The 26424-nt window shown below is 43.3% G+C and overlaps 2 protein-coding genes across 4 annotated transcripts; one reads left to right on the top strand and one right to left on the bottom strand.

Moving 5' to 3' along the window:
• The first annotated feature begins 6 nt into the window (after positions 1-6).
• On the top strand, positions 7-14741 carry AQP11 (aquaporin 11). 3 transcript variants are annotated; one of them, XR_004841765.1, is made up of 5 exons: positions 7-200; positions 315-970; positions 6630-6746; positions 11066-11699; positions 14217-14741. XR_004841765.1 is itself a non-coding variant. In XM_009637136.2 (4 exons), the coding sequence occupies exons 2-4, from the start codon at positions 376-378 to the stop codon at positions 11116-11118; spliced, it is 765 nt and encodes a 254-aa protein (XP_009635431.1). In that variant the 5' UTR covers positions 7-200; positions 315-375; the 3' UTR covers positions 11119-14741. The 3 variants fall into 3 exon arrangements, 1 of the variants encoding a protein (XP_009635431.1); XR_004841764.1 differs by having other exon boundaries at positions 14175-14741; XM_009637136.2 differs by having other exon boundaries at positions 11066-14741.
• CLNS1A (chloride nucleotide-sensitive channel 1A) lies at positions 14377-24170 on the bottom strand. The gene is made up of 6 exons (XM_035892676.1): positions 24005-24170; positions 21645-21755; positions 20813-20923; positions 19231-19404; positions 17615-17699; positions 14377-14916 (listed from the first exon to the last, which is right to left on the bottom strand). Exons 1-5 carry the CDS (start codon positions 24024-24026, stop codon positions 17632-17634), a joined length of 486 nt encoding a protein of 161 aa, XP_035748569.1. The 5' UTR covers positions 24027-24170; the 3' UTR covers positions 14377-14916; positions 17615-17631.
• Positions 24171-26424: the final 2254 nt, after the last annotated feature.

The raw sequence follows: 26424 nt of genomic DNA, 5'->3' as shown, positions 1-26424 counted from the left end.
GGGCTGAGGGGAGCTCCGTCAGCGTGAGGGGCTGAGGGAGAGCAAAGCCCCCTTCTTCCCCCGCCGCCCCCGTGCCTCTTTCCCACCGCAGGGAGAGAGCTTCCTTCTCTGAAACCCATCCCTGGAGGGGAGAGGGATCCCCCTGCCCGCACCCCTGCCCAGCCGGGCGCCGCTGCCCTTTGCTCCCCGTCAAGCGGAGGGTGAGTCAGACGCCTGGCAGGCTGCAAGCAGGTGGGGAAAGAAGCTGGCTCCTGCCTCGAAGGGAAAGGGTGGTCATTTTCTCTCCCTCTCCCGCTCTCTTTCTCCCCATATAGGTGGTGGGGCTGGACCAGGGTGAACTCCTCTCCGAGTCCTTCGGCCTGTGAAACTCCCGCCATGGCTGGCGGTGGGGTCGGGACCTCGCTGCTGCTGATGGCCGGCATCATGGGAGCGGTGGGGCTGTGCAGGAGAGTAACCCGCCGCCGGCTGCGCTCCCACCAGCGCCTTTGCACTTTTCTTTTGGAGATGTTTAGCACCTTCCAGATTTGCGCCTGCACGAACGAGCTCTGCCTGCTCGGCAATGTGGAGCCCAAGCCACATACCGCCCTGACTCTCACCTACGGTTTCACCGTCCTGCACGGCTTGACTCTGACTGGCAGCACATGCAATCCCTGTGGCACCTTGCAGCCCATGTGGGGCGGTGGGTTATCGGTCAGGATGGGTGGACTCAAGATCGGTGCTCAGTTCGTGGCTGCAGCGCTTGCCAGAATGTTTATGCGCTTTATCTGGAGCCTGGAGATGGCAGAGGCACATTTTGGAGCACCCTCCCAGGGCTGCAGCAACCCCATGCAGACTACGGAGGTGCAGGCATTCTGCATAGAACTGCTCTTTTCCGTCGTTTTCCAGCTGACCGTCCTGCGAGCAGAAAGTGTTAATCCCAAATACAAAGTCCATTTGATTGCTCTTCTCATCACCATGCTCGTGTATGCAGGTTAGTCTTTTTTTTTTTTTTTTTAATCTCTTCCTGCAGTAAATTTGTAAGAGAAGTGGGAGGCTTTTTTATTTTCTTAAAAGTGTTAAGATGCAAAATTATTTTTCTTAGAGTACAAAAAAACGCATCAAGGAAAGTCTTTGGTACTACATACACAGAGTTCATTTGGAGTTTATATAAAGTTTGCCTGGTTAGATTCCAGGCAGGTGTGGGGTTAAGAATGAAATGAGTTATGAATTTAAAATTATGTCACGTCTACGAGTGAATAGCATTAAGAGTTTCACGGAATACTGTTAAGATATCTCAGTGAAGGATCATTTTGTAATCTGACTTTATATAGCGCAAGAGATTTCATACAATGTGCTTTGATTTCTTAAGTGGCATTGCAAGAGCACCGCTGTCTGCATCAGGAAAAACCGCTGATTGTGCAAGGGCAGGGTACAGACCGGTAATATGGAAGTTGGGCATTTGAATAATGCATAATTCATATCAGTGCAGTTTATTTAACTACGTTAAATCAGAAGCAGGGATTTGCAGAATGCCTGCAGAAATGATAACATAATACCTCATGAAACCAAATGTAAAAAAAGAAAAAAATTAAGTGCCTGTTGTGTCGTGACATTGACAAGAGTCTCCTGTCTCTGTAATGCCGTGTGTCCATGTCCTTGCCCCTGCCTGTCACCTCATGCTTCCCAGAGCTGGGGCATTGTCACCTGCACAGCAGCCTCTCTGGACCGACAGGGGGGAAGAGGTGAGGGGAGTCAGTCAGAACTTCTTTCTGCTGACTGTTGATGCTTGCTGTTGTCCCCAGTGAAGTGCCATACCCAGTGAAGTGCCATACCCAGTGAAGTGCCATACCCAGTGAAGTGCCAGCGTTATGTCACTTGTCACTTGAGGGACTGTCCTGCAGGAAGTGGGTTGTGCTGGGAAGGAGATTCTGTAGTTTGGGGTGCAGGGAGGTGAGAGAGAGATGGTTACAGATTTCCTTGCTTGTGCTACAGCCCCCACCACAGAGGAAGCCATCTAGGGAAGTGCCCGTTTATGAGAGAGGGAGATCACTCTTTTATCCGCAAATATCTGGAATGTCATTGGCATCTTGCCCAAAAGGTTTAACTGTATTATGCTAACATAATAGCATTTAGCAGAATAAAATACAGTTGAATTTTCAGATGTATTAATGAAAAAACCTTTACTCATTATGTTTAGCTGAAATTAGCTAATACCTGAAAGATTAAAATAAGCCCATGGAGAATTCTGAGAATTAACTTAGCAATTTGAACTACTTTCTAAAATTACTTTTTGAAGGGAGAGGCAAGGTGTCAGTACATTTTAGCACATTACATGTATTTCTGAATTGCTCAGTAAAAGTGTAGCCAAAGATTATCCTACCTCTTCCACAAGCATAGAAAGCTGGATTCCTGATGCTTAACATTCCTTTCCTGCTTAGCAAATAGTCATATAAATAATAGGTGTCACATTGCCTTTCTTTTTGCTAGTTCATACAAAGAACCCATGCCCAGGGTCGCTGGCCAGGCTGGCCTCATATCTTTTTCTAGCAGGAGAAGCCTGTGTACCAAGTCCCCTTCCTTGTCCTGAACTTGGACTTGTTACGACTACCCAGTGCAATCGATCTGCGTGTGCTTCTAGGGAACGTCAGACCTGCTGCGCCCAGACATCTTTCACATGCACAGCTTGCCTGTATCTTGTGCAGAACACCCTGTGCTTACCTGGACATTTTTCTTTCCATTTCTTTTAATCTAGAATAAGTCTACTATAAAAATATATATGCATTCCAGAGAGCAGATCCTGAACCTAGTTTTATCCCCTCCCGAAGCAGAGGAGGGCATAAACCCCAAGATTCCTATCGCCGAGCTGTTACACAACTAGTGTGGGAGCAGGCTGCTGCTATTAATTTCTTTCTGTAATGAAGTCACAGGCTTGCACTGTAACAGAACTTTCCCAGTGGAAGGTTAGGTAGGTCCATGGAGGGCACCTTAGAGGTGGTTTTAAACTAAACCAGGGTAGGTTTAGACTAGATGTAAGGAAGAAGTTCTTTACAATGAGGGTGGTGAAACACTGGAACAGGTTGCCCAGAGAGGTGGTGGAGGCCCCATCCCTGGGAACATTCAAGATCAGGTTGGACGGGGCTCTGAGCAGCCTGATCTAGTTAGCGGTGTCCCTGCTCCTGCAGGGGGGTTGGGCTGGGTGACCTCTAGGGGTCCCTTCCAACCCAAAACATTCTATGATTCTGTGATACACACAAACGTTCCCCAAGATATCCGCCATTCTCCTGTCCTCTCCACATTGAAGGCTGCTGATTGGGACCCCCTTCCCACCGCCACTCGGTGCGGCCTCCTGACGGCACACCGAGTAGCTGAGGCAATAGCCAAGGGCCTGGAAGGTGGCCACGACCTGTGGCTGGTGCACATATATGACCTACAGTACATCCCGTGGGTCTCGTGGCGTAGCCCCAGCCGTGTCTCTTCCACCTCCGGTTTGAGAAGTGGTGCTTCTTACAGGCAGTAGGAAGAGCGACTTCCAATTTGGGTGTTACAGTGGCCTCCAGCAGGCCAAGTTCTCATCTACAGGCTTTGAAGAGCAGCAGATGCTTAACTTAGCTGGGCTGGATCATTCTTAGGAAATCTCCTGCCCCTCTTCTTTAACTGTTTATAAGGAACTTGAGCATTTCTTTAAGAGGAATGAATCTTTCTTGGTCAGCCAGCACCAACGGGCTAGGCAACCAGCACAAATTTAGGCAAAGCAATGCTAATTTAGGCAAACTGGTAACACTCTTCCTTTTTCCTACAAAAATAGGAAATAGTTTAGAATATCATATGACTAACGATTTTTCAGACTTTAATTTGAGAGATACAGTGTTCTAGCTAGGAACTCAGAAAGGTGCATTAAATTTACAAAATAAAATTCATGCTAATGATTTCTTTTTACACTCTGATTTTAAAAACCAAATCAACGGTGCCTTCAGGATCCGGGTTTATTACAGTTATGAAAGAACCAGAAATGTTAGGAAACACATCTCCTATATAGCACATCATAATGCATTCCATAAATCATGTTCAGCTTAAATGATGTTCAGCTATATATTTGAAAGCTGTATCCTGCAAGAGGAACGATTGCGGTCTGAAAAAGAACTGCAAGAAGGACTCTCTCTTACTCCATATCAAATCTGGTTTGGGTAGAATTTTGAAGGATAGCCATATTCCCGTGGCTTACACCCATCTAAATGTATCGATACACATACAGGGCTCAAAAGCATTAAATTATGTTTATATGGTTGACTAAGTTAAGTTAAAATCAATTTTGATAAGTCACTGTTGTGTGTACCCATAAAAGGTACTTAAGTATGCCATGCAACTTACTGCAACAAATAACATCAGGTTATACAGTAAGTATTTTCAAAAATTACAAGCTGTCCCTTCAGTTTTTCTTCTACTTTTTCATAGTTAAAGATACTTGGATTTTTTTACATATAGACTTACACAGACCAAATTTCTACACAAATTTTTTACATATAAGCTCCAATGCCGCATTCACTATTTCTTCTACTGAATGGAATTAAAAAGAGAATATGTCTTTGCATATTAAGGGAATGATTCAGAAGCTAAGGATGCAGACCATACACATCACAGAATGGCAAGGGTTGGAAGGGACCTCAGGAGATCATCCAGTCCAACCCCCCTGCTAAAGCAGGTTCACCTAGGGCATGTTACACAGGACTTCATCCAGGTGGGCTTTGAATATCTCCAGAGAAGGACACATGTTGATAAATAATATTTCTGGATATTTCATTTGGGAAAATATTTAATTAGAAGAAGAAAAATACACTTTTTGAGGGCTTTTTCATTTATAGGCAACATTACAATGAAGTCAGAATTGTATGGAATTGATTAGATGTTTCTGAGCCTAACATATCAAGGTAAAAATGACATACGTATTTTTAATTCCAAATTTCTTCCTTATTTTGGTTTTGCCTTTAGTAGTTTCAAAAGTTAAAATTACTTTCTCACGCACTGTGTAGAGCACGCATTACTTTACCTTTTTAAGTTTTTATGTGTACAACAGCAAAGATCTTACAGCAAAAGTACGCTTCTTTTGCCATAATATCATTTCTCTTTTCTGGTACACAAGACTGAGATGTTTAATAAATGTTTTAAAATAAGATTATACTAGTGGCCCTGGCCTATGGGTGATATTCCAGTAGTTATTAGTAATGAATAGTGAAGAAAACACAGCAGTTAAAGCTCTAATGTTTATGTTCAGAAACAACAACTGCCTACTGAGAGCGAAAGTCTACTCTTCAATGTGTGTTTGTGGATATAAACACAGAAGCAGTGAATTCCTAAATAGATTAAAGCAAAGTAAATTATTGTAGATGGCCTTCCTGGCAACAGTGGAAGTTGTTAATGTGTCAGCGTGCAGGGTAACAGACTGCACGGTAAATCTGAGTTGCTGCTGAGAACAGTGTAAAACCAGACTAAAACTGAGTAGGTCAACAAAGATTAAAACCTTCCTGAACTGTAATAATGGTAAAAGAAATAAAGAGTATATAGAAAGAGAAATACAGGGGAATGACAAAGACCTTACTAAAACTTCGGGTAAATGATTGCATGCTCCTAACAAATGAGGATTACAGTAGCATGGTATTTGTTGTACAAAGGATGAATTCAAAGCTCATACTAGCTTATTTGGGAAAAATCAAGAATAAGCTTTAAGAAACTAAATAGACACAATTATATGCTATTTTATGGGAATATATTAATAGATAGAACAGATATGGGGTGGTTAGTAAGTAATAGAAATACAGCAAATTTTGCTATGAGTAATATTTTTTCTGCAGGATTGCAATGAGAGGAACAACATATGTCAGAACTAAAACCACTTACCTCCAGGTTCATCTGCAGTGTAATTATAGTTTAGACTCCAAAATGTAATATGTTCCAATCAAGTTACTTTGAGAATGTTTAGGCAGCTTCATTTACACCTGAAGTCAGAGGCAAGGAAAGACACTTGGCTTATTTAAGCTTCCTTTTTCAAGAGAGTGGAGTGGCGTTTGCTTTTATTTTCTTCAAACAACATATAGAATGATTGTGAAGGCTTTTCCCCAAGTTATTACCATATGATAACCTTAGTGTTCTATAAATTAATATGGTAATATCAGTGTTCTAATAAGAAAGTACAGAGGTCAGCAAGAACAGCACTTGACAGTTTTTTCCATTGTCTTGCCTATGTGTTGCATGTGACATGGGGATGTAATGAAAGCTCAGTATTTGTTTACTAATATTTGTGTAATTTCTGTCTCTTCTAGAAGCGTGATACAGACTATTAGTAAAACAGCTTCCAGCTTTATCAATAGAAACATTCAACATTAGCCAAACCCACCTCTTCAAAGAGTATTTGCTAGAAAGAGATAAAGGAGGTTATAGCCTGTACTTCAGATATTTTAAGGCATTTTAGAAAACTGTTAAACATATCATCAGGTAAATAACGTCAGAAGAGTCTATCTGTTCAAATGGTTTCTGCTAATTCATTTTATTGCAGGCTGTGCATTCCTTGTGGCATTCTGTATGTTCATTTCAATATTAATTTAAAGTAAATATTACAAAAGATGGGTCGATTTCATATTGTTTACATTTTATTGCAGGTGGAAATCTCACAGGAGCAATATTTAACCCAGCACTGGCTTTTTCATTACATGCAAATTGTTTCTATGACAAATTTTTGAGTTACTCACTGGTATATTGGATAGCACCATCCTTAGGTAAGTTTTTAATACTTTATGTATTTGAGAAAGTGTTATTTAGTACACGGTTCAAAAATCAGAAAATAGTTATTCTTTATTTGATAGTCTGCTCATTTTCTGCTGTAAATAAAATCCAGAAAATAGTCGGTTGTAACATATGTGTAGCAGTCATTCAGAATCATGGGTTCATTTTGCAAATGTAGGTTGTGTATTTTAAACTTGTTTAATGCTCTGTGTAGGGCACCTGTGACACTCTTGTGAATCAAGCATCTAATGCTTAGTTTTAAACACCAGTGTTATTCACAAAATAATATCTACTCTTTTGACCAGTTTATTTTAAGAAACAACCGTATTAGGTTTTAGAATTGTTTAGTTTAGATGTCATGTTCAAAGTCTAAGTACTTTTGGGGTAGTTTGAGCAAGAAAATGCACCTACTAAAAAACCACAACAGCACAATTCTAAATAGAAAAAGGTTAGTGTTTAGGTGAGGGTTAACTAGTTAGTTATAAACCAGCAGCTGTTTACTCTGGATCCTTTCAAAGCTGCCTATTGTTTGAGACTTTATGCCTTGGTATTAAAATCCAGCCTGTTTGAGGTATGCTGCAAATTCTCACACTGACCAAAGGCCTGTTTGTAGATTCTAGCAGAATACTAAAAAGGAGAAGAGGCTACCTGGAAGTAAATATTAGCCCAATTAACTTCAAAAAGAGACGCATACTGGTTAGTCTCGCTTTGTGACAGTATGCAAGGACATGGGGATGCTTGATTAAAAAAACCCAAAACCAAAAAACCAAACCACAGGTATTAGGACAAGTGCTTAAAATATGTTTTCTCAATTATTACTTTCGTAATATCAAATCTTTTTCATCTCCATCATGTCTAAACTTTGCAGTTCCCATTCTGTGTTTTGGCCCCCAATCACTGTTGGAAACAATCTGTTCTTAGTTTAAGGATAAGCAATATTAGTAACTGAATTTTTTCCAACTTAAATTACCATTTTAATTTGGAAGGTGTTGATTTTAACTTCTATGCTCCATTGTAATACTTCATGCCATTGATTGTTCGCAGTCAGTCCTTACAAATCTTGAGCTTTCTGCTCAGAGGGTATATAAAGAAGCAGTCTGCTAATCCCGAGTTCTTTCATGACTGTTAATCCTGTTAGAAGGTACAAGAGTGATGAAGGTACAACAGTACGTGAAACATACCCAGGAGACGTCTCAAAGGGCTGCAGTTATGACAAAAAATGTTTTTCTTGTTTGAGTTCATGTCTCTGCATGCTTTACTTGCATTGACTCTCTGGCAGTCAAAAATGGAGACAGAATTTTTAGTCCAACTAAAATCCACTTTAATATTATTTTTTTAAATTAGACATCCAAATGGGATACTGAACAACAGAGTGAGCTTGATAAAAGCCCATGCCCTGCTCCAGATAGTAGCTCATGAAATGTCTTGGGCAAAGCTGATGAGCATCACCTGGATCCTAATGGAACACATGATATTTCTCAGAATTCAGGTTTAGCTTTCTGGTATATTAACTGATTTCAACCTGATAACCATTTTGAGATTTTCTGGGTTATAATAACTTGGGATTTAGTATTTTGGCAAGTGATCTGAAGAAACAGGAGGCATTCTGAAACACCGTGTTCTGCTTATTTAGCAAGATGTGATGTATGCTGCAGAACTGCTCTGCAGAAAGCCTTCAGGTGATTTCGACTTGAGTAAGAAAATCAGCAGATGTTAACTCAAATGGAACCATGACTTGAGGAATTTAGAATGCAGTTAGGGAGTAATGTTACATTTCTGTGAAAATCCATAAACAGTGGTTGGTTTATTGTTGGTTAACATATAGAAAATACATACAGAATGTACTGAATACTGTCTCTTAATTTATGAGGGACCAAGCAGTTGTAAAGACGTGAATACTCAGGATACATCACTTTTTGTGCAGCGTCGCTACTGCAGCCAAACATTTTGTTACAGATTCAGGTCTGGATCCCCTGAAGGGCCAAGTAGGTTATTGGTAATATAAATATCTCATTACAAAACAAGGAAGCTTCGTGGATACATTTAGACCATATCTTAGAAACCAAGACTTGTAAACAAATGTAAGGTATCTGAGGAAAAGTATAGAGGGATAGTTATATTTGAAAACTGAATTGATGAATGCAGGAGTGCAGATTTACAAATCTAACATGAAATTATTTTTTCTGATACTTTTTGAGAATAAGAAAATAATAGGAATAGAATTTTTTATTCCAAAATTGGACCAAACGATGAAGTGTCTAGGAAAATGACCTGTTAAACGATGATAAAAAAAAAATCTTGTGAAAAGAACCTCTTAGCAGAATCATAAAAGTAGATAATGAGGGGAGGGATGTTTTAAATTTAGTTGTAAAAATTACTTTCAGAATCCATGTGTCAGCAGAAACACTGTTTCAGACTTCCTAGAAACTGGCAGAGTCATAGTAATGTGCTAATTTGATGTCTCACTTTTCCCAGCATCAGCTTCTTAGGTGGTTAAATTACTTTGTTGTTATTTTGGGGAGTTCTTTTAGGATCCTCTTAGGTTTTTTTGCGACTTGCTGTAATAACTACCATATGCAGAACCATGGACTAGCAGACCATGAAACTTCAAATTGCCTGTGCAAAGTGCAGTGTGATCTCAAGGAGACCGAGACCATTCAGTATATGACAGATACCCCAATCCAGCCATAAGCAAGTTCTTGACTGTCAGCTTTAAAACAATTTTCTTAGAAAGGACACTTAAAACAAGAGGAAGATTGATTATCACCTTGACAAGAGGAGGAGGAAGTGGAAGTTTTCTTTTAGGATAAACAAACCTACTAGTGGTTTATGGTCTCTCATGAATATAATCTTGGAACTGTAGTTAGGAACTAATTTTTAAAAACTGCTTCACTGATGTTCTGGTGAGGGTAATTCTCCAGTAGCATTAAACCAGCTAATTCCTGTAGTAAATACAGATGTCAGCAAGTGTTTATGACTTAGCATAGGCAGGCCTGAATTCTGCAAGCTGAACATAGAAGCAGTAAGTACCAGTGGAACAAAGATAGTTTCTGTTTTACTGCCAAAGAAATTCATGTTAGTTGTCCAAGCATGATTATACCATTAGTAATGATGGGGACCGAGCTAATGCTTCTCTTTCAGCACCAGGGAGATGGCAGCTGTGAATGGAAGAGTTGGTGACAAGGTACTGGGCCTGAGGGCAAATAAAAGGGGATGCTCGTTCCTGGATAGGGGCCAGCTCAGCATCCTCCTAGTTTTATAATGCTATAAAAACAGAATCAATGCCCACTTCTTTAGATCAGTTTTACCAGAAAGGCTAATACTGTTCCTTAAAGGAAAATGTTTTTTCACCATCAGGATAAGTGCCACAGAAGTTGCTTAGCAGTAGACATAAATGGAGGAGGTAAGCAAGGCCAGAAGGCTACAGGTGAAACTTTCACCCTTCTGCTCAGAGAGGGTATTCAGAAGTTTCCATCAAGTTCAGGATATTTAAGCATCAAGCCTAGCAAAGAAACAAGAATTGCAAGTCCATGTGCAGTGAAGCGATCAGCATCTTGGTAGAAAAAGAAGGGTTTCAACAAATAACCAGCACAAGTCTCCTACTCCCAGACCCTCGTCCTCCTAGGGGTTTTCAGCTATGCAGACATCATCTGACAGAGCAAGACTCTTAGGCAGTGAGTGAATGCAATCCAGGAAGTTCCTAGGAAACTGTCACTAATTGAGTCTAATTCAAATACTGAAGGGCCAGTGAGTGGTAATCTGTACTTGACCTGTTCACAAACAGGGAAGAACGGGTGGTGAATGTGGCCACAAGAGTTCAGGGTCCAGAGGAAGACTGGGAAGGTAAATAGCAGAGTTGTTTGGGCTTTGGACTTCAGGAGAACAAAATTCTGCTTATTTAGGGAATTGCTAGGTCAGTAGTAACTCCCTCAGAAGCTGCCACAAATGGCGGAAGTATCCCATGGAAAGGTGATTTTTTTCAAAAAAGCTTAGTGAGAGCTCAGTGACACATTTTGATGTGCAGGAACAATCTGTCTTGTAGTTAGGCAGGGAATTGTGACACAAAGCCTTTCCCTGCTGGCTACACAAGACACTTCGCTATGAACAAAGGAGAGCACATACAAAGTTGAAACAGGGACAGGCAGCAAAGGAGGAGTAGAAAGACTTTGCGCATGTACTTTGGAACAAAATCAGGAATGTCAAAGCCCAGCTGGAACTCAGACTAGGGACATACAGGGTTACAAATACACTAATCCCCAAAAAAGTCCAAATACATTTAAATAAAGGTCCTTTCTGCAATTTCTCTTTTCAGGTACAATACTTGTGGCTTTCATATGGGATGAAATCCTTCCTCGGATCTCCTGAGACATCCAATTCTGAAATCTAGCAGTACTACGTTAAAATATACTTTCAACATCTGCAAACGTGAAGCTTTCAGAAAACTGTTGATGTCAACCTCCACGCCACCTTTCAGTTGTATTTTCAGATTTCGCGTTTGAAATATTTGACTTAACACTTTGTATTCAAATACTTATTTTGTAATAGCATATTGGGATTTTGAGAATATCTGCCGACGTTTTCAGTTAAGCCATATGAATGTGAAGGACTGTTAAAACATCGCAACTTTGTCACTTTAGCCATAAGTGCCGTTTGCTGACCTTTATTACAACAGCATGCAAAACTAATTTTAGAGAAACACCCAGTCCTTTCAAGGTTTGATTTTATTGGATTTCTTCCCATAGAAGGTACCTGCAAAAAAGGAGCTGAAGATTTCATTCTTTATAGTGACCTCATCATCTTCCTACTTGGAATATACGTACCTCCGAGAGGAAGAAAGGCTCCACTGCTCCCTAGAAGAGTCTCTACAGCTCTGTTCTAGAGGTACCCTACACCAAAAGTGTAAAAATCTGTAGGACCAGCATTGTTTTAATAATACCCGAGCGCAGGTAAGTAACCCCTCGCTTCCTTTCCAGAGGCTCTGCCCCATCCTGTCTCAGTATAGCCCACTGAGTAGTTTGTCTTGGTTGGAAAGTGGTAATAAAGTACCATAAAATTCTGTAGACACACACATAAGAGTGCATTTTAAGCAAAAAAAAAAAAACCCAAAACCTATATCCAAGATTACCACTGCCTCTTCACATAGTAAAACTGACAGAGTATGTAGGGATAAATCACGCAGAACTTGATTTGTTCTTGATTTTATGTAACTCTTACCAGATGTTTTTCTGGAAATAAATGAATTTGCAATGTAAGAGAATAAATAACAGAGCTAAAACCACAGGAAAGCTGCGTACCCAAAGTGGCACAAACATGCCCTTTATAGCAGTAGCTGAGGTGAAGAGCACCGACAGGGACCATCCTCTGAAGTTCGGTTTCTTCTCCTGAGTTTCTTCTCCTGGGTGCCTCTGAATTTTTATACATACCAAAATACACTTTTCAAATTTAAGATCTAATTCAGTTTTTCGCTTTACTGGCACTGGGTTTGAAAGGCGAGATGGTTAACAAGTTCTACAAAGATCTCAGTAGTAGGCCCCTCAACCCAAGTCACCTGGCAGACCATAGTCTAAGAGAAAGGGAGGGAATCGGGGGTTTTCACAGTAAAATTATGAACCGAGTCTTAAGCAGCTACTGTTGTCAGCTCTTTTTTTTGCAAGAATTCGGGAAGTAAATATTTTCATGTAATTTCATACTGTTGCAATAAAAATCTTTTCCTCGTTTTAATTTTCCAAGGTACCTTTAAGATTACATTGCAAAATGAAACCTACTGTTGGAATGTGCTTTTCAGAGAAAAAAATCTTACCCGTGACTGCGTATTCAGTCATTAAAATAAAAAAGTAGCCCGCCAATAGACGGAAGAGAACTAGAAGTGCCGGGTTATCGTTCAGCAGCTCTTTGATGCTGGTGTGAGCAGGCCTACTAAAGCTAACTTCTCTTTGGTAAAACTCTTCACGGCAAGGACTACGCCCCACCCCACCGTGAGCCTGACCAGATGCGGGCCTTTAGCTGGCTTTACGTTCATCCGCTTATTTATAGCGGGGCCACGGAGAGCTGCTGGAACAGCAATCCAATGCGTGAGACCTCTGCAAAACATGTACTTTTATACCATGTGCTGCTTCTAAAACATGCTTTGGGAAGGTTCTACCTGTCACTTTCTTGCTTTTTATCCCTTTTACTGATTTTTAAAGTGATCCGTCCCTTTTAGATTTTTTTTTTCTCCTTGGGACTTTGCCTTTACTGGTGTAAAGCCCAGTTTTTAGCCTCATTTCTTACAGAGCCTTACCTAATGAATTGATTTGCATGTCACCTTTGAGCCCACAAGGCCCACAGGGTAAAGGTCTCAAAAATAAACCTCCAGGAGCATAAAAATAGGTGGCCAGGGAAAAAGAGAAAGCACAGATACAAACCTACGGGCAGCCAAGATTTGTTGGATCAGAGGCCCTACTTCCACGTCGTTTTCAACAGCCTGCCAAAACCAAAATCCATAAAGCAAGGAGGTCAGAGCTGACTTCTGTAGGTCTACATTGTTTATTCTGGCATAACAAAAGAAATGGACAGGCCTCAAATTGACTAAATCAAGGCAAAAAAAAAAAAAGTAGCAGTAGTGAAAACCGAAACCGTTAGGAACTGAAGAATTTAACTGGGTTGGGTAGTGCAGACAAAAATCAGTATTTTACATTCACAGTAATGAATGCTTGTGAAGTATAAGTGTTCCCAGAACATTTACACATAGCTTAAATACAAAGTTGTATTAAAAACAAAACTTCTCAATCCACACAAGACATTTCTGGCTTCTTCAGGCCTCATCCAGGTTTGTTTCTGCCTGACCAGAATTAATCTTGCTCTCTTGATTTGGAGCTCTGCGTTAGGACAAAACAAATTCTTCCTCTGGAGTTCATGGAATGGTTTAGGTTGGAAAAGCCCTTTAAGCTCATCAAGCCCAACCCTTACCCTCACCCTGCCATCCCACCACTAAACCCTGACCCTGAGGGGAGCGGGTCCCAGCTGCCAGGGTATGAGACAGGCAGTCTGCAGTTTAAGATGAAAAACAACAGAAAGACCACCCTCCGACAACTAAAATTTGCACCCAAAAAAAAAAAAAAAAACCTCAAACCAGTCTGTTTTAATGATGAACGGTGATTTAGAATCACGTGAGCTTTCTTTTCTAAACTATGGTGTTTGGTAGAGTTTAAGTATTCCTTCGCTGTCCCAAACCCTCACCAGGAGATTTTTCCAAACCCCAGCATCACGGTCCCCTCCTTTGTTACTCTGTATCCCTAACAAAAACATGCATACATTTACATAAATAGATATACATATGCACACAAAGGGGGTAGGAAAGACATTCTTGTAGAAGAGAGAAGGCTAATTCTGTCTTACAGGCGCGCTCTGCAAATGTTCTGCCCTTTTATTCTCACATCCAGGTAAACAATGAAAATGGCTTCAGCGGACTTTTTTTGTTATAGACGAGGGCGCTAAAACTCAAGGCACGTCCACTCGGAGCTGCCAGCCGCTTGCTGAAGTAAAGGACCCAGAGCTGCACCACAGTTGGTTGTGAGATACAAAAAAATCTTAGTTTATTTAACAATGTTGTTACCATTTAATACAAAGACACAAAACAGTTCTCTTTTTCAGGACTTTACTCCACCTCCTCTACCACCTGAACTCTGCTCTCAGAGAAATGAAAGGGATAGCGCTGAACTGATAAAGCAGTTACTTGAGGGGCATTAAATTTAGCTTTGCTTTTCATCCTTCTCCGACCTTACTTCCTTTTAACTGAGCTTGTAATATTTCTATTTCCATTTTACTCCACCGACTCAATGAACAGGTACAAAAATATGGAAAATTCTAGGACAATCTAAAATTCTGTTCTACTTACACTTTTATTTCTGAAGTCCTAGAATTCCTACAAAGGCTTCTTTGAAACCACCCCTGATTAGCCCCATTCAAGTGTTAGATGCAAGAGGTTTTATTGTTTTTTGTTTTTATTTCTTTTTAAATAACCCCATAGTGGTCACAAATGTCAAACCCTGTTTTAAACACCTATAAAAAGCATTTATAGGCCTAGATGTCTAAGCTTAGGTCATTAAAGGAAAGGTTAACATCCGATAGTCACTGCAATGCCTTCAGTTTTACAGCTTATTCTGGAAGTGCCACAAGAGGAATCTGAAAGACACAAGACACCAAGTTTACGTAATTGGCATTAAAATAAAAACTTCGTAATCTTTACAAACTAGTAGCTATCGGTCGTCTGCAGAGAGGACAGCGCTTTACTGCAAACCTGCTAATTTTCAGAAGGGCCGAGCATCTTGGCCTTTGGCAGCCGCTCTAAACTCAGGTCAGCTAAGGACAGCGCGCACCTACAACCCACAGTTGCACGCCTGTGCCCTGGAAGACCCCGTCGCACCGCTACGCACAGGCACACCAGCTGCTTCGGAACAATTACGGCGACCTCGTGATGCAAGAGACAAAACGCCGCCTGTTACAAGACCAGTGGAAATGTCCCACAGCGAGTCCTCCAGGAGCTTCAGCGGGCAACTGTCACATCTCATTTGTGTAACGAGCAGCGACGTGCGACACGAACGTCCCACAAGGGCATCGCTTTAGAGGCAGGGCAGCACGTTGCGCTCTATGGGATCGCTGACAAGATGTGCCTGGAGATCGGTTTTGCAGTTCAGAAGGTTACAAGGGCTGAGCTGCTCCACAGAGTCCCGGGAAGATTGCAGCGTGCTCCCTCTCCCCCCTGATTTTCGGAGCGTAGAACCCAGCTGCCCTCATGCTGGAACTTGTTAGCAGGGTGATTAGCCCAGACCTGCAAGAGCTGTTCTTGTCACTTCGCACCCTCAGTTGTTTATTGCCTCCGTATATCCTAGGGGTTTGACCTTATTAAATTACATCACCGCGCTCAGGCTGGTGGTTCCATTCAAGAGGCCCATCACACCCACAGCTCCCAAAGCGCTACCTGGAGCGATGTCATTGCGACACTGCACACGTGCAGATCACTTGAGCTACCCTGACAGGGATCAGCTCCTCAGCTCTGATCAGCACAAGCGGAAGGACAGAACTCCCTATCCAGTCACCTCTCACAGCGTTAATCTCCCACAGCCACCTGCCGCACCGTGGAAAGCACGGAGTAAGCAGCAGGAAGAATTCCACTGACCAAAGCTACTCCTTACAGGGTGTATTTTGTGCTTTGCTAGGAGATCAGTCAACACCACTTCCACTAGCACCTTCAGGTTCCTTAGAGATGTGCTACCAGCTACTAACTCTCCTTAATCTTCCTCAAGTTTCAACCAGGACAATAAGCATCCAAATTTCAATTTTCAACAGCACAGTTTTTATTTTTTTTTATAAAGCACAGACCAAAATCACCTTGGTGATGGAGTCATCGGAGCCAAGCTTTCCACTCTCTAAGAGCCGCCCCATCTATGGCTGAAGAGTTTCCCTTAATTTCAAAATGTATCCTTTATCAAATAAGATAACCATTCAGTGGTGGGGCAAGCAGTATCTTGACTTTTTTTTTTTGGAAGAGCTCCTCTCCTGTACTGCAAAGTCGTTCCCAGGGTAGGAAGAGCAACTGAAGAAGAGTTTGAGCTCTTGCACCAAACAATAAATACTAATTCAGGACGAGTGGTTGAGATCAGTGAGTGAACACAGGGCACTCGGAGACGTTCAGAACTGCAGGAGTAGTAACAGCAACAGAGTAAAACAAGCACCGGAGGGGGAAAGCAGATGTGCACCACCACAGCCGTTCTCAGGGACTGCAGCCTCTTCCTCACTGACCCTGTAATCCCAACCAACTACTTCTGACTCATTTCCATTCGTTTTGTCCAGCACGTTGTCCTCCTATTTGTAGCCCTTTCCTCCCCTGCCCCTTTCCTTTTTTCTCCCCCAAGCTTTTGGCTGTCTGCCCACAACTGTTTTCTCCGGCATGTCGAGCGGGACAGTTCCACGCTCACTTCAAGGCGAGAGCTGGCAGTCTCACTTCCCAGTGAGGCAGAAGAACAGGGACACCGCACTGCTGCTTGAGCAGCACGTGCAAACTCTGCACTAGCAAGCGCTGCTGAGGCAGGGCTGGAATCACAGGACAGGTGATGGTAGGCGAGGGGGCACACTGGCACAACCACCGAAGCAGGGTGTTGTCTCTTAAGTTGTGCACTTCTGACAACAATCCCATCCAGATCGCTTGGTAACTTTCCCAGGAACTGTTCCAGCTCCACTTACAGCAAAGAGATGGACTTGGGGCGCTGCGTTCTGCCCCCTTGAAAGGCCTAGGAAATCTCGCACACTACGGGCGAAATAAGGGATACTAAGGACAGTAACTTCCCAGCAACAGCTCCACCATTTATACATCAGCATCTAAGAGTCTTTGAGATCAGACAATTCTTAAATCTGCCAAAGGGCTGACACGTCTTCCAGACAGGCAAGTCCACACAGGTTACCCACACGGCATGATGGTTTACGCGGATAGGCAATTTTGGACAGATCATTGAACATCTTTCCATACTTGTGATGAATACAGCTACCTGTTCCTTCTCTAAATCACCATCACCCTGATATAGAATCATAGAATGTTTTGGGTTGGAAGGGACCCCTAGAGGTCACCCAGTCCAACCCCCCTGCAGGGAGCAGGGACACCTTTAACCACATCAGGTTGCTCACAGCCCTGTCCAACCTGGCCTGGAATGTTCCCAGGGATGGGGCCTCCACCACCTCTCTGGGCAACCTGTTCCAGTGTTTCACCACCATATATCACAAGACACCTCCCGTAGGAGATCTGGGATTATTTGCATTACACAAACTCCAGAGACAGAAGGCTCTGCAGGACGGAAAAGCATCGGTGTTGGAAGACAGAAGAACTTACAGCAGTGTATGTCCTCCTCAGTGATCGACTTCTGCGTCTTCAAACTGCCCCGCAACTACTGGTGCTATGTCCACCTCCATCCCATCTGAAAAACAACAGCCAACCCTATGTACCACCACCAGCTGATGACGTTCTCACGAGACAGAGAGCGAGTGCCCTCTGCTGACAGGAGGTGGCCCGAGCATAAAACTCCTTTGCTGAACTTCTGAAAGCGGCCTAAGGAAGCTGATGTGCTCACAAGTTCGTGGGCTTATTCCAGCTCCATCACTCAGTCACTTAAAGACATCACCTCTTCCCTACGACCTCATCTCACCCTACCTTATTCAAAGACTTCAATACCGTATTTAAACTATTTCATTTTTTAGAGGTAGTTTTGGTGTAACAAATGGCAGGATTCCTTTTAATAGCCGAAATTATGCTGTAACAGAAAGAGGCTGGGTCCTGTTCTGAAACCACTCTCAGCCATCATAAAGTTGAAAAAGGGAACAATTGCTCTATGCTACAACGTCAAAACCCAACAGAATTCTGAAACTGAGTAGCCCTGGGGATATTAATAATTGTAGCAAACCAAGAAGCAGAACCATAACAAATAAGATTAGGAAGGCAAATAAAATGGGTGAAGATGGCTTTGAGACACGTGACATACTTGCTGTTCAATTTATTTTAGTTTTCAAAATTTTGGGGTTCAGAAACCTGACAAAATTTTCAGATGAAGGGCACTGCTAAAACAGGAGTCTATCACCTAGGGTTAACTTTACATTAAAATAAATTTATTCAAAGTTGTGGAACAAAGAGAACCTGTAAACAGCTGACAAAGCAAAGATTAAAAAATCATCCATGTGGATCAGAACAGATTAGTTATTATTCTGCTGACTATTCTAGGCAAGCTGACAGCTAGAAATCCTCAACTGCATCGGTTTTCATCCTTCAGAGATGTCGGGCCACTACTTCCCTGTTCCTCTCCCAGTCCATGTATTGCTCCAGTGAAAAGAGCAAGCAGAAAAGGCAAAATTTGAGAGACTGGGCTTTTCCCTGACAAAAAGAAACCTTACTCCTTAAATACATGTTTGAACAACCAACAGCATTGAGAGACAGCATCCTTCAGAAAATATTTTTTTTTTAATCTGCTCCAGTACATTTCAATGATTCTGAATTCACAGTGAACTCTGTAAAAAGAATTATTAACCTACAATTTAGGATATTGTCGAGAAAAATACTATTACCTGATTAGAGTAGAAATTGTTTCCGAATCCCAGCGCAGACTGACAAGTTTAATTTTACTTTTTTTAAACACTACATCAACCTCACCCTACCACTTTTCCAGGAAATCACACCAGTAAGAATCAAGAATTCTTAACGCTGCAGTCCTCATTCTTTAACATAACAGCCCTCAAACCGCGGCAGGCAATATGCTGCCCGTAGGGCCACAGGCATTTTTATAACCTGTGCTCGTGAACAAAGATAAAACGGCCGTGGAGGCACACAAGGTGGTAAGGTATCACCCACGGCATGACGCTCGCACAGTCCTGGTGTTTATGGATTAGCCAGACTGGAGAACCACTGCTTTCATACATTCTTCAGAAAAAAAAAAGAAAAAAAAAAAGGGCATTTCTTACCTTCAAACTCCCTTATCGAGTCTTCTGTTCTCACTCCGGCCATGTTGTACTGGCTGCTGACGGACTGGGCTAACATGCCTTCTAACCTCTCCAGGGTGGCCTGACCTTCCGCAGTTAAATGCGACAATCCTTCTTCGTAAGTGTAAAAGGTCGGGATGTCGCCTTGTTCTAGCTCTGCAAAAATAAGTTGATCTTTTTCAGACCTGAGTTTAGGAGCCTGGATCAAGCAGGGGTGGAGGAATAGGACAACAGCTAGAAGAGTTATGCTCAGATTAACTGACTGAGATTAAAAGGCTGCTCACATCAGTTACAGAATACACACAGCGATGTGAATGGGCCACGCCACAGCATGGGCACTAAGTGTGTGCTAGCACGTCCACTGGGAACAGGGAAGGCTGATATTTGTGTCTTGGGCCTTTTGAGAACGAGAAAAACGTTTCGGCTGTATTCCACTGATTTGCGACAGGTTAATTACAGATTTCTGAGTTTTTATACTGGGCCTGTGGCATAATGTTTAGGTGAGATGACAAGGAGCCCAAGGGGAGCGGCTGGGGGAGCTGGGGGGGTTCAGCCTGGAGCAGAGGAGGCTGAGGGGAGCCCTCATCGCTGCCTACAACTGCCTGAGAGGAGGGGGGAGCCGGGGGGATCACAAGCACTGCTTTATGTTCTTTAGACATTGGAAGGGGCTGCCCAGGGAAGGGGTCGAGTCCCCAGCCCTGGGGGGATTTAACAGCCGGGCAGAGGCGGTGCTGAGGGCCAGGGGTTGGGGGTGGGATGGCAGGGGTAGGGGAACGGTTGGGCTTGATGTGACCTTACAGGTCTTTTACAGCCTCCTACAGAGGCTGGAAAGCTGCCTGGCAGCGAGGGCCCTGGGGGTGCTGGTCAACAGACGTCTGCATATGAGCCAGCAGGGTGCCCAGGTGGCCAAGAGGGCCAGCGGCATCCTGGCTTGTATCAGGAGTGGTGTGGCCAGCAGGAGCAGGGCAGGGACCGTGCCCCTGTGCTGGGCACTGGGGAGGCCACCCCTCGAGTGCTGGGGTCAGGGTTGGGCCCCTTCCTCCCCGAAGGACCTGGGGGGGCTGGAGCGTGTCCAGAGAAGGGCAGCGGAGCTGGGGAGGGGTCTGGAGCCCCAGGCTGCTGGGGAGCGGCTGGGGGAGCTGGGGGGGTTCAGCCTGGACAACTGCCTGAGAGGAGGGGGGAGCCGGGGGGGTCGGGCTCTGCTCCCAGGGAAGGGGCGATGGGACGAGGGGCACCGGCCTCAAGTTGTGCCAGGGGAGGTTTAGATTGGACATTAGGAAAAATTTCTTTACTGAAAGAGTGGTCAAGCATTGGAACGGGCTGCCCAGAGAGGTGGTGGAGTCCTCACTCCTGGAGGTGTTCAAAAGACATGGCACTTCGGGACACGGGTTAGTAGGCATGGTGGTGTTGGGTTGACGGTTGGACTTGATTATCTCAGAGGTCTTTCCCAACGTTTTCTATGAATTTCTTAACAGAGCAAAACATTCTCATAACAGACACTGTAGGAAAAGTTCCAGGTACCCAAGTGCTGGTAGGTATTGCAAAAGAAACAATTGTTACAAACCATGGGCCTCAACGTCATACTCCTCCCCTTCATAATCATTGTCTGAGTCTTCATCGTCTGGGTCTGGGTGCAGAGCTTGGCATTCACACATCGCTGAAAACATGGCTTCCACTGTAAGAACACAAACAAACACAAACCTCTCTCGTTTCTCCAACGATACCCCACAACAACAGGCAAAAAATCCCAGACCAGGTGATCAGAGATATTGAGAATATTCCTTTACAAGAACCACTGCTGAACTCGTGTTTGAAAACATCACCCAGCCAGCAGCCGTGCAAGAAACAAACTACGCTTCCCAGATCCAGCCTGGTGCTTTATCCTATTAACAGCACTTTTCCATTATTTCACTGATGACAAAGCCTTATCTCTGGACAATTCAGTCTGTGGTTACCTGCTACAGGATTCCTTGCAGCACCTAATACAGACTTGGATCCAACTGTAAGCTCCAACCGGACAGGATACGACTGCTTTCCAGTGGTAACGTCTGGACATTAGCATGTTCCTAACCAAGCCGTCGCTGACTCAAATATCACTGAATTTGTAATTACAAAGACATTTCCCATGCAAGTTCTGTGCAAATGCATATAGATAAGTTTATCTGTGTCATGCGTTTCAAAAGTCTCTATTTTAAACCGTTGGAATTTTCAGTGAGAAGCGGCTGCTTGAACTATTCCAGTTTGAAGCAAGATAAAACAATTTGCTTTCTTCTTCTCAGCACACAGAAATCAAGGCAGGACACTAACGGATCACATCATTTACATCTCTAGACCAGAGATGCCTTCCACGCATAGCCAGGACTTTAAACCACAACATGATTTCCCTCTTCACTTACAGGCTGATTTGTCGCTAGGTACAAATCTGAATTCTGCAATTGGTTCAACATCGTCATCGCTATCTTCCTCCTCCTCCCCTTCAGCCACGGGAGCCTCTTTTGTCTCTTCTTCTTTAGGAAGTGAAAAGATTTTAGAGAAACATGTTTATTTGGTCCAAAAAAAAGTCACGTTTGTTTATTCTTTCAGGAACGCACACGTAATCAAATCAGAAACCTGGACACGACCTGTGAGAGGCACAAACCAACCCACTCCCACCCACATTACGGATATATGAGGTCCTCTCACAGCACCTTGACAACACTTGCAATGTACGTGAAAACTTCTCTCTTTATAATTTTAGGACTGCAGATTTCCATAATGGTCACATGATGTATTCACATACTTTGGGAAAACTGCCTGATTCTTATTAAAAACAACTGCACTCAAAACCCCCCACAATTCACAATCATTATCATTTACTTGCACGACGCTATGTATGTATTTTTAAATCACGTAAATTTTACGGATCCTTAATGCTACTGTCACGAAATCAACGTGCTTCCAGCGTGGCCTCTCACAGAGGACAGTGATGTTTGCAGAAGATCTCGATTTCTGACGTTCCCAGCCAGCCAGCAAAGATGTCAGAGGTAGAAAGTGCACCCAGGACCAATGACCACTGCTAGCAAAGCTTCCTGACTTCCATATGCTACGCGGGTGAATAAGTAAGCAGCAACGTGACGTTTTGCTTTCCATAAATATAAAAACCACAAAGAAGTTGGCTACAGTTCATTGCTCCGTGGCTGGGGACACTGCACTGACAGGTTCAAGAGCGCATAGTTATCTCCTAGAGAAATAGGAATACAGTTAAGGCTGTTCCACTGAGAGCAGCTTTTATCGCATACAAAACTGGCACCACCAAGAATATGAAGAAGCCAAGAAGCTGCCAGCCAGCTGCCCCAAAAAACGAAGTGTCCAAGGAAGCTCCCCAATCCTTTTCCAGCTGACACCCGCAGGCACAGCTTGTCACTGCTGACTCCAGCTCTTTGTTTTCAATGAAGTCAACCTCTGACTGCCTTTTTCTAAAAAAAGGGGCGAGGATAAGGCACATACACACACACAGAGCCCAACAAAAACTTCCAGAGGCAGAACAAAATGTACCCTGCCTCACTGAGAAGTGAAGATTCCCGCAGCCAAAGAAGCGGAGAGGTTTGGGTTTAACACTATTCAGCAGTTAAAATCCCAGGCCAGGGAGAGACCTGAAAACTAAACAAACCTACTTGCTGTGGAAGATTTACTGTAGCCAGAGTTCATATAATAAGAAAAAAAACCAACCACAAACCCCAAAATGGGTCTATTAAAGATTTATATATAAAAGAACTATCAGAGGATATCCCTATTTTCAAACGCCATTATCAGAATGAATTAAAAGCTGGAAATAAATTCTTCCTTCAAACTAGGCTCAGTTTACTTCAGAATTAAACACAGTTAAAGAAAAGTGAGGAAGCAAGAAGTGTGCATACGCGTTCTCTTATTATTTGTAGTGATAGACTGTCAGAAAATATTAGTAACACGAGAGAAGGAAATAATGAAGAGTGTTAATAGCTTAAAAACGCCTCTACCTCCTCAGAGTCTTGTCAGTACTTTCAGCATGTAGACTCTCTAAAGAAAAATTAAACGCCAGATTTTCACCTTTAACTACAACGGCTCGTAGGCAGGAAGGGGAAAGGAGATCTGCTCAAGCCTTAACACTCATGACTCCTCAATTGAGATGGCAAAAATATCAAAAATATAGAAAGTCTTCATACAAACCAGGAAATAGAAAGCTCGTTTTCTCTAGGTCAAGGCAAGAATGGTTGAAAGGTTGGTTTTGTGGGAAACCTACAAAGATCCATTAAGCCTGGTAACATGAGCTATTGTCTTTTTTTTTTTTTTTTTTTTTTTTTTTAAGCAAGCTGCGGGAGAAAATGAATGCAAGCTTGCAGGCTAATGTGAAACAGCAGGAACTCATAAAGCCTGGACAGGGTAGCAACATTAACACAAATTCAATAAAGCAAAACTGATACCTAAGCTGGAATCATGGGGAGACTGCAGAGGAACTAAATTGCTTAAAATGAGCGTAAGAGAGCAGAGAACCATTTTTTTTTTTGCCACTCCAGCTTGTACGTACTCACATGCTGAGAGCAGAACAATACAGAAGTGACTCTAAACAAGGGCACAGCTATACTTCTAAAATAACTATCCTTCAGGGAAATGAAAACAAAAATACAAGCTATTACTTGAACAAAGAGTATCATTTTTAAAAACAAAATTTACTCTCTTTGAAGAGAAACTCGTGCCGCTCAGGACTGCATGGGAACACTGAGCAGCGCTCTGGGCATACCTTCAAATTTGGCGTTCACCATGACGTACAAGTGCTCCCATGGGTAGGCGTTCAGGTCCCTGGAGACAGCATGTAAACTTATGGTGGGATAATCCAAGGAAAAGCCAACTCCAGAGTTTTCCAGCCAGGACAGGCGACTAACATAGAGGGCGAAAAAAAAAAGAAAACCCAGGAGTCAAGTTAGAAACTCACAGAGGAACCCAAGGCACCTGACTCAGAGAATCACAGAATGGCAAAGGTTGGAAGGGACCTTGGGACATCATCCAGTCCAACCCCCCTGCTAAAGCAGGATCACCTAGAGCATGTTACACAGGACAGCGTCCAGGTGGGCTTTGAGTATCTCCAGAGAAGGAGACTCCACAGCCCCCCTGGGCAGCCTGGGCCAGGGCTCTGTCACCCTCAAAGTACAGAAGTTTTTCCTCACATTCAACTGAAACCTCTTGTGTTTCAGTTTGTGCCCATGGCCCCTTGTCCTGGCGCTGGGCACCACTGAGAAGAGTCTGGCTCCATCCTCGTGACTCACACCTGCAGAAAGGCAAACCAACCCCCAAAAAGTGAGTAATTCTGGACAAGGTGCTTACCCTACTCTCTGCTAATACAGAGTCCCAGACCTGCCCTAACAGGACCTGGCAACCCCATTAACTGACGGCTGAAGGTAAAAGAAACCTTTTCTGAAGGAACAGGAATCTGAGCACCCTGAGCACGTTTCAGCTTTATCACATTGGCACGAAAGCCTGAATTTCTCTCCCTACCTCTTTATTTTCTCCTCTCTGCAGTTATCTTTGGGATGACAGATCTCTACAGAGGTTCTAAAGGGTGATTTATAACCCAAACTATCAAACGTTCTGGGGTGTTTCAAGAGAAAGAGCATGCTGAAAGGGAAGTCACGATCACAGGTTCTGGAGGATTACAGATCTGATGCGGGTATAGCCCGTACGTAGAAAAACAACCAGTCCTGCAATCAGCAGAGCTAACAAAGCCAGGTTATGGTTTTTGTTACCCCCTTCACAACTTATGTGTGATAACCTCTGCTTCTCCCCATTTTCACTCTCATCCCTAACCACAGCAAGAGACAGCGCGGGTTGTCGCCACTGGGCCGCCACCTCAATGTCTTTCTAGCAGCCGAGAAATCGAACTGAAAGCTGGTTTTGGGTGTCTGTGATCAATGAGGTCACACAGCGGATAGAAATACCAACGGGCAGAAAGCAAGACCTCCGCCACGTGTAAAACCCAGCCTTCACAAGTTTTTTGTGGAGGGCTAAAACCAACGAAGAGGTCACAGAAGAGCCCTCGCCTTGGGAAATCAGTCCGAGAGCAAGAGCTAGTGAAGTGGGAGCAAGGAATTTCTCTCCTAGCCTCGATCGCCTGGTTGTCAGTGTTTACAGCTGCCAACGTAGACTCAGTACGTGGACCCAAAGCCACATTGTCCTCCTGCGTACTCGGTTCTCCCACTCCGGCAACCGCCAGCGTTTTCTATTCATTACCAGCAAATGACTCTGGTAAAAGCTCTGCGACGTACTTGAACCACGCTGGGAGGAGGCTGGCAGACTCGTATGCGCCTCACACAGAAATCTATTGAAAGCAAATTACAAGGAAACCCAATGCAGTACGTGTTGAGAGCAGACGCCGCGCAAACAGAAGCCCTTGTGCCTGCAGCCAACAACTAAACCAAACAGTAACCGAAATTCCAGAGAGATTCTTCTCCAAGAGGAACACAACATTGCTAACAAGCTCAGGTGAGGCAAAAGCCCCTCAAATAATCATAGAATCATACAATTGCTTTGGTTGGAAAAGACCTTTAAGATCATCGAGTCCAACCTTTAACCCAACCCTGCCATCCCACCACTAAACCATGTCCCTAAGCACCTCATCTATCCTTCTTTTAAATACCTCCAGGGAGGAGGACTCGACCACCTCCCTGGGCAGCCCATTCCAGAGCCTGACAGCCCTTTTTGGGGAAGAAGTTTTTCCTAACGTCTAGCCTAAACCTGACTTGGCGCAACTTCAAATAATATTATCCTTTTTATAAACATTTCAGAGTCCAAAGGTTTTAAAAGACGGTTCACTCCTCAGTGCACGTGTTAGGTGAAGTTTTTGTCCTAGCAACACTTTCCACTGCAGAAATACATTACATTTAGAGTACTTTTCCACAGTTAAAGAAAATGGCGCTGCCTTAATCAACAAGCTGCCTTCCTGAACTGTACGATGCAAGGGAGGATTTAAAGGAAATGATAAAGAGCTGGGATAACATCTTCCAGGATAACCGAACTGATTTCTGCCGTGTGAGAACGTACAGCATCCACGTGATTAATACGACAGGAGAGACTTCACAGAACAACAACAGTTAATAACAGCAGAAAACCAAGAGCCCCATCCGCTCCCCCGTCGGCAGAAGAGAGGTGCTGTGGTTTTCATACCCC

This window comes from Egretta garzetta, unplaced genomic scaffold (genome assembly GCF_000687185.1).
Source record: "Egretta garzetta isolate BGI_Z169 unplaced genomic scaffold, ASM68718v1 scaffold323, whole genome shotgun sequence".
Classification (NCBI taxonomy): Eukaryota; Metazoa; Chordata; class Aves; order Pelecaniformes; family Ardeidae; genus Egretta; species Egretta garzetta.
This window is presented reverse-complemented; position numbering and strand designations above follow the sequence as displayed.